The 8,881-nt window shown below is 35.3% G+C and overlaps 1 protein-coding gene across 1 annotated transcript; it reads right to left on the reverse strand.

Moving 5' to 3' along the window:
* Nucleotides 1-1,308: 1,308 nt before the first annotated feature.
* Nucleotides 1,309-6,721, reverse strand: LOC139903908 (COP9 signalosome complex subunit 1-like). Its single transcript, XM_071885833.1, has 10 exons — nucleotides 6,347-6,721; nucleotides 4,935-5,318; nucleotides 4,651-4,764; nucleotides 4,117-4,202; nucleotides 3,669-3,903; nucleotides 2,870-3,101; nucleotides 2,363-2,458; nucleotides 1,839-1,946; nucleotides 1,695-1,756; nucleotides 1,309-1,419 (listed from the first exon to the last, which is right to left on the reverse strand). The coding sequence occupies exons 1-10, from the start codon at nucleotides 6,719-6,721 to the stop codon at nucleotides 1,309-1,311; spliced, it is 1,803 nt and encodes a 600-aa protein (XP_071741934.1).
* Between the last annotated feature and the right edge of the window lie 2,160 nt (nucleotides 6,722-8,881).

Raw genomic sequence — 8,881 nt, forward strand, 5'->3', positions numbered from 1 at the left:
CAACTGTTGTGAATCGTTTATAATCGATATGGACTTCGTCTGGATGGATTAGGACGGGTCTTCACATTAATTGGGTCACTAGCTAGAGTAGGGTGGGCTTGAGCCCAACAAGGTAGAAAGTCCAACAAGACTAACTATTGGGCTTTAGCAATTAAATAAATAAAATTAAGCATCCAACGGCCCAGGTAATTATTATTATAAAATAATAATTAATATTTCGCAGTCCAAAAGTTCCGGTTCCGACAAAAGTCAAACGTGCGCGCAGTCCGCGGTTTATTCGTAACGGCAAGTAACACAAACGGTTATAAAGCATCCAATGGACAAGTTAAGCATTCTACATACCCCAGGGCACGTTTTTAAGTATATATGAATATAAAACACGTGTGCCAAGATTCCGGAGTAATAAAGTAACACAGTACACACAAATACGCAGTTTCGCTAAAATACAAGGCATAAAAGCAAGTCGAAAAAATTGGGTCGTTACAGCAAACCCGCAGATACTCCTATGATCCCGAACCAGAGATTATATATAGAAGACAAAGCCAAGGTCAAAGCAGCTAACCAAGGGCAATATCAAAGGATCGTGGAAAAACTCATCTACCTAGCTCATACTCGTCCTGATATAGCACATTCGGTTGGAGGTTTCAGTCAATTCATGCATCAACCCCAACAACATCATATGGACGCGGTATGGAGAATTATCAGGTATCTCAAAGGCACATCAGGAGATGGGATCTTATATCGGAAAAACAATCACTTAGACACACAAATATTTACTGATGCAAGTTATGGAGGAGAAAAAGGTGATAGGAAATCAACATCCGGATACTTTGCACTTGTTGGAGGAAACTTGGTTACTTGGAAAAGCAAGAAACAAAAGGTTGTTGCCCTATCAAGTGCTGAAGCTGAATTTCGAGGAATAACCCGCGGTGTAACCGAGGCTTTATGGATCAAGAAACTTTTAACAGAAATCGGATTCCCTCCAAATAGTTCCATAAAAATCATGTGTGATAACGAGGCAGCAATTGCAATCTCAGAAAATCCGGTTCAACACGATCGAACGAAACACATCGAGATAGACCGACACTTTATTAAAGAAAAACTTGAAGCCGAAGTAATCTCTCCACCGTTTGTAAGATCAGAAGACCAACTAGCAGACATCTTAACCAAGTCTGTTAATGGAAGATTATTCAAAGAAGTCCTCTTCAAGTTAAACATTGGGAATCCCACTATTTAACTTGCGGGGGAGTGTTAGGTTTTGGGATCAGAATTATTCTCATCACTTCCCTTTCTTGAAGATACAGCAGATTACAGCAGGCCACAGCTAATCGACAGCTCACCACTTTTCATCTTTAGATTTAGGCTCCTTTCCTTGTTTATGTAACTAGCCGTTAACATGTATAGTATAAATAGGGGTTCCTGCAAATGAAAAAATCACTCAATCTTTATCAAGCAATACAATTACAATTACAATTCTTATTTAAAACAGTCTTAACCACCCACGCATTCATCTCACGCAGTTGCATAACCCGCCCTCAACTACTGTCCAGAAGGAAACCCGACCTGGTACCCCCCCCCCCCCCCCCCATCCCCCCCCCCCCCCCCCCCCCAAAAAAGATAACATACTTGTGCATCAAGAAATAAACTAGCATCATTTGATTGCGTGTAGCAAGTTTCTAACATACATCTTATACATCAAGAGAGACGACCACATCTTTTTCTGGATAGACTCTTGATTTGGTCAAAACTTTGCCGCCTGTCCATTAATGTAACTTGCAGTTCAAGCATTAAAGTTGCATCCTTTGATGCATGGATGAAGTTTTTAAAATGTGACTTACACAGCAAGTGTTCACACCGTTTTCTTGCTTTTATCCGCAGATAAGTTACTTTCGTATGATTTAGTACAATGTTTGATAATTTATCGGGTTTAGTACAATGTTTGAGACCTGTAACTCCAAATAATAAAATAATGTAAGTAATGTAGACGAATTATTTGCAAGAAATATACAAGAAAGACTACTAAGTTTTGTAATTTTTAGTACCTGAAATCATCATAACCTAATACTAAACATACACAGTTATGTATACAATCAATATCTAGTTGTACATATACATAATCTCCATAAATATAGCAAAAATAATTTTTTATCCCAGAAAATCAAAGTTTCCCAAAAAATCAATTTCCGAAAACTAATTAAAACTTAATTGTATACATACATAGTTTATCAAAAGATCAAAACCGTGATTGTATCTAGATACATCTACATACATAAACATTTAGAATCGTAGAAACAGATTAATATATTAGAGAACATTAAGTGTTATTATATTAACTAGATTCTAGCATAAATGGATAGCAAACATGTACTAACAAAATGGTAACACAAAATCCCCATATAGTCATTGCAACATTCAACACAAGTCATTATCCAAAAAAAAACATTCAACACAAGTCTACCTGCATTTATTGCAAAAAAAAAAAAAGAAGGTCAATTTGATTGTTTCTTCAAATTCTTTCTTCCAAGTACAAAGGAAAGATGAAGTTTAAATTATTCTCTTGTGTTAGACCAATCCCAAACATGACGCCGTCGTGGGCATTTTCTCAGTGCCACATCAGCTTTCTCTCTCCAACTTACTCAACACTTCCTCTCATAACACTCCCATAACACACCATTACCAACCATGACATACTCACTCACCATTACATACCCCACAAAATAAATTAAATAAATTAAGATACAAGTTGTATATGCTGTGTGTACAAGTAAACAATGCACAAAAGTAGGAGAGAGGGTGTTTGATTCGTCCTCATTTATGCTTATATATGATTTGGTGCAGGGCGAATGTCGAGGGAAAAGTGAGGGCGGACGTGAGGGCAAGGGAATGCCATTGGTGTCCTCCCATGACGGGTTTGATGACACTCTCCAGCACATGCCGCTGGGAGTGGTCTTATGCATGCTCCTGAGAATACTGAATCTCTGCATCATGCTTGTCGTTGCACGTTCAAGTTGGGACCCACTCTCTAATACTTGCTGAAATACGGAGTTCCTCTGATTAACACGATGAGCATTCATAACCTTGTTCACTGAATCGATTTTGGCCTGCACAAACGGAGAAATGTTTAAATAAGCTGGTGTAACTTTGCTTTTCCAAAAAAAAAAAAAAAAAAAAAAGCTGACGTAACTTTGATGTGTGTGCTATCTTTTTTAATCAAGTCAATAAACTCAAATTGCATCAATTTCCATATATTGAAATCAGCAAAATATCAGCAATGCAATAGCATCAATTAGGTCTGATCTTAGGCTTACATATCATATCATTTTTCATAAAAAGCATTCAAAATTGAAATTAAAATCAACAAAATATCAGCATTGCAATAGCATCATTAACATAGTTCTAACTATAAATGCAGCTTCCATATATGAATAGAACAATCGAAAATAAAATTTTTTGAAGACTGAGCTATAAACAAATTTTCGAAACAAAATTTGCGACGAGCTAACATTTGAAACGACGTTATACAATCGCACAATGGTCCAGTTGAATCATTAACCCTAAGGATGGACAGATATTCATACTCTACTAAACAAACTTAACATTTTTTTCAGATTTGTATAAACACAACGACGTTTTATCCAAAGTTTTTTCATAACGAGTAGGAATAGTACCTGTATATGCCCTTCTGCAATTAAAGTCACAAGTTCTTTCTCCAGTTCAGCCACTGTTGCTCTAAAAATTGTCGCCATCATGTTCATATCCACAGATGAGTACGGAATGGTGTACTGAATGAGCGCTTTTTTACGTATCTGTTCGAATAATTCATCCACGTGGGCATGGATATGAATATCCAGCAAAAGATTGGGCTTAATCTCTTCTAGATGTTCCAAGCAAGAACTAAATCGACTGCAACACGCACGATGACACAAAGTTATTAAAACCAATATATGCTCAAAGCTTAACTTTTCAGAAGTATCATTCGTTTTTTGTTTTCTTATCAAGTAGCATTTACGAAAGCGAAAACTCATGAAGCATACATGATATGGGAGCATTGACTATATTACCTTTTGTACCTAATAAAAAAAAAAAAAAAAAAAAAAACCTAGCAAATAAACAAACCTCGTATAGAAGTCATTGATCAGCTCCCTCATTTCTGGTGCCAACTCTAAAAATTTCCCAAAAATTTTGTTTTCAATAACTTTAGTCTGTAAAAGAAAGTATTTGTTATGATTAATTCAGCTAGTGTCAATTGAATTGAAGAAGTCAAATGGGAGTTCTCGTTATTTCAGCACAACGTGGGAATAAAATCTGGCGCATGGGAGTCATGTGCACAGTTATTTTAGTCAGTTATTTATTTTAGCTATTTAGTAGGAGTAAAAGATTAGAGTTTGATATTCAGTATAATTTTGTTTTCTCCAGTATTGTAATCGTATCTTTCATTCAAGAAATAAACCAGAAAATTGCCCCAATCACTTGTTCAGTTTTCACTTCTCATATTATCCATTGCTTCTGTTTTTGTACGATTTATTGGCTTCTAATCCAACAGTATTAACTATGTGCGCAAATTACCAAAATACCCCTGCAAGTATAACTATGAACGTTATTGTTAACAGGGGTATTATGGGGAATCAACTATGTGTGCAAATTATGAACCTTTAACTCCTCGCGATCAAAACTTGCAAGCGCGCATAACCCGCCATATGTTGCAACATCATGAGCTGCAATTACTTCAGAATACTTATCTCCAAATTCCGGAGTCTTCACAAACTGCAAATACAGTAACAAGGATTGAAAGTTGTTATTACACACAAATGATCACAAGTATAATAAATAAAGGAGTATATATTATACATACATACATATATATATATATATATATATATATATATATATATATATATATATATATATATATATATATATATATAATTAGAAACCTTTTTAGCAGCCATCTTGTATTGGCTGTTCATCAAATGAGCAAGTCCAGTAGCACATTTTAGCTTCGCCTTAGTGATGATCATGTCATCTAGCTTCATATACTCGATCATATACTTAACTCTACTGACGTATGTTAATATGTTGATCATGGGGCTACACCTGTCAATGCTAACTAAAATTGCTTTCTGACATAAATCTAATCTTTCTGTTGGATTATTACCACGACGTTCCGCCTCTTTATAATTCTCAAATGCATCATCAAGTGAGCCACGAGCGTAGTGAAAATCGCCAAGAGTTTTATGTCTGGAAATTAGTTCTTCTTTCCTCATTCTTGACTGTAACATAAAAATCTTCTTCAATTCATCATATAGTGTAACCAATTTCTATATACAGTAATTGCCATATCAAAGGAAATAAATCATAGTTATCCATATATATAGAGAAAAGGATCATTTGGAAGTGAAAAAGTTTTGACTTTTGTTGAACTCCAAAAAACAAGATCTAGTTGTCATCAAATAAGTACTGATCAAAAACTTATTTTTTTTTTTTTTCTATCAATCCACATATATGATATCATAAATCATACTCCGTAATACTTAACTTTATATATTTATATATTTATGAGGGCTGTTCTATACCTAGTTAGTCGGGTATAAAACTAATACTCCGTACATCATTGGTTCCTATGGTTATAAAAAGATTGAAACACCGGAAAATGAGCTTTTGACTTGTTTTAGTCTAAAGAACTATTGGTTTATAGCCAACTTAAGCTTATAACAGCCACAAATTCTCCATCCTCATATTGGTTCAACTCTCACAATTGCATAACCCGCCCCCAACTGCTGTCCAGTAGGAAACCTGGCCCAATCCGAGGGCATGGGTGGTAAAACTCCCTGCCACCGCAGCGCGATGTGCGAAAGGCACCATTGGGTGGAATTAAAGGGTAAAGGGTCAACCTTGTGTGCAATGCTGCACCCCACGGGAGTCGAACTTCTGATCTCTCGCTAAGAGAGTCGAGCCACTACCACATGAGCTATAACACAAGGTTTTCTTGTGAATTTAATACTATTATTTTATATTATAGTATTTTTTTAATAATGTATAAGTATTATTCATACTATATATTTCATCATTTCTTCCTTACTATTTTTTTTTTGTCGTACTAGTATCTTTGTTTATATTTCCTTTTATATATGTTATATCTTTATCTTTATTTATATCTATTATATATCTATTATTTATTTATTTTATGTTTTTAGTGCATTCAGGGTAGTCAGAGGTCATTCTTGAAGCAATCTCCCTTTAGAGTATGACTGTCTACATCTTATCTTCCCTACCCCGCCTAGATGCATTTGGTTAAATGTTGTTATTGTTGTGTATAAAACTTAACTTTTTTTTATTAATGACGTACCCTGAAGTTTTCGGTACACGGGTCATATCTCTTCACGATAAAGACGTCTTCAAGTTCCTTCCTCCTTTGATTCGACTCACGATTCACTTGATCTATCCAATTCACATCCAAACCATAGTCTGGACCTAAACGACCGTTAATCATTCCAACAACCGACTTAAATAGCCTCATGTCCTGTCCATTCTTAAGCTCATCATACGCCAGTTTTAGCGAATCCAATTGCATCGATTCATCATGACAGTTTTCATTGATGAACAGAAGCCTTTGGATTTTGGTACGTCCACTGTATAAACCTGCGTAGGCCTCAACATTCAACTTCTTCCTACTACTGATAACCACTATCTGTTCAAATGTATCATCCAGTTCGATTTCCATGGTTTAGTTTGAGGTTTTGATGGTGCCTGCCAAAATGAGCAGAGTAAAGCTTAAATAGCTTAATATGTCAATACAATGAGGGAGATGAGAACTTCAATACTATATATAGACATGTAATGTAATATAATTTTTTATAACGTAAGGTGATAGAATATTAGAATGTAATAAGATATTTTACATTATATACTGTAATATAAAATATAGATATAGATATAGATTTCATATCAGTGCGTTACTAAATAAAAACAAAAATAATACGAGTAACATATTAGATATCATGAACCTTAACCCGTACAACAACAACAACAACAACAACAACAACAACAGTTATAAATTCTTATCTGCCTTGCTGTATCATCAATAAAGTTATAAATGGTTTGTAATGTTCTGTGATATATGTTCTTAGAATGTAATATAAAATAATATATTATACAGAGTATTAAGAAATGTAATGTGATTGTATTGTGTAATGTTATCTGAAATAAATAGATAAAATTGCATCATTGGTTCATAAACTGTGTACCGAGTATCAAATAACACTGCACGGTGACCTTTTTCTTTTTTCACTCGGTTGACTTCCATTTACCTATTCGTTTCACGATTAACCTTGAAACTAACTGGCGTTAATTTTTTTTCCATTAAGTAAGATCATGTGAGTGACACATGAGGACATTTTTGTCATTTAGCTTAATTTTTCATCTATTTCCTTTTATCAATTTCTTTTACTTTTATTTTTGCCAAATCAACATATCAGACAATCCAGGTATTCATATTATCACATATCGAATTCAAATTCATAAACATAAAGAATCAAGAATAAGTTCATTTGATTATATAACTTTTTTATTTATATATCATGGTGCTTACAAAAAGACTGTTGCAAGTTGCAACTCGACCGTTCTTTTCACATTTTATGCAAATCTGGAGCTTTTCCTCCCTCAGTCAAGTCTCGTTCTTCCAAACACGTAGCTCCAAACACAATTTTGAGTCAATTTTATTAAAAAAAAAAAAAAAAAGTTGAGTCCAAAAAACACCTTCGCTGTACAATGAGAAAGAATAAGAACAAAATCCTTACCTAGAAGGGAAACTTGTACAATGAGAAAAGAGTAAGACTCAAAATCGTCACCCACTGGCATTCGATTTTCCGGCTGGAAAACAGGTGAACGTATCAGAGGTAAGTTCATCGTTATTTAAAAAATAAGGTGGGTCGATCTGTTTTTGATTGGGCGATGGTGGGTTTCGAACTGTGTTTTATAGGGAAAATGAACATATCGCGAATATTGTTTCGAGTGTTTTTAGTCGAATCGATGATGATTGTGGATCTCGCCAGAATTTTTGCTGAAAGAACAACCGTAGGGGTGTTTTCATCTCGATTGGCATTATTAATTAATTATTAAAGATTATGTTGAACTACAACTACTCATCTCGATTGTTTGCGGACAAAATTAGATTGGGGGGGCCTCTTTGGTATGTTTAAAAATACAACCGGAGTTCAAAAGAATTTTTTTTGTGACGCCCCGTACAAAATCATCGTGTACGGTACATCAACAACAGGATCATTACAAGGTCAAACACTATATGCTGTTTGAAAACCGATATGCATTCATAAAAGATAACGTTTTTACAAAAGATGAATAGGAAACATTAACATGAGTACATGATACTAAGGTCATTACAAAGCTATTTGTAACATCCCAGGTAAACGTTCCCCGTAGCATGATATTGTCCGCTTTGCCCGTAGGCGCACGGATTTTTCTTAGCAACCACACACGACGAGCACTTTCCCGGGAGGTCACCCATCCTGGTATTGCTCTCGCCTGAGCACACTTAACTGCAGAGTTCTCATGAGATCTGCTGCGCTTGTGGTCCCAAAACGCGTCATGCTAGGAAAGGTCTCCACACCCTTATAAGGCATGCTTCGTTCCCCTCTCCAACCGATGTGGGACGGATGTAACACGGGTGTTACACTATTGTTCTGAAAATAACATAAGTTGCGAATGCAAAGTAAAAGTTCTATGCTTGAGACATCTCTAAGTAATGCAGCGGAAGTCTAACACAGCAAGTCTGTAACAGCAAGTCTATACACCGAGACTAGAATAGCAAGGCTAACAGCGGAAGCAACATCGTCTAAGCACCTGAGAATTACATGCTTAAAAAGTC

This window comes from Rutidosis leptorrhynchoides, chromosome 1, assembly GCF_046630445.1.
Source record: "Rutidosis leptorrhynchoides isolate AG116_Rl617_1_P2 chromosome 1, CSIRO_AGI_Rlap_v1, whole genome shotgun sequence".
In the NCBI taxonomy this organism is placed as follows: domain Eukaryota; kingdom Viridiplantae; phylum Streptophyta; class Magnoliopsida; order Asterales; family Asteraceae; genus Rutidosis; species Rutidosis leptorrhynchoides.

Bases quoted from the DNA above. Each gene is read 5' to 3' on its own strand.
- LOC139903908 (XM_071885833.1), bottom strand. From the start codon at position 6,721: ATGGAAATCGAACTGGATGATACATTTGAACAGATAGTGGTTATCAGT. The intron at 5,319-6,346 runs GTACGTCATTAA...TACTGTATATAG, and splicing joins CGTGTACCGAAAACTTCAGG to AAATTGGTTACACTATATGA. The intron at 1,947-2,362 runs GTTTGCTATCCA...TTGGAGTTACAG, and splicing joins TTACCATTTTGTTAGTACAT to GTCTCAAACATTGTACTAAA.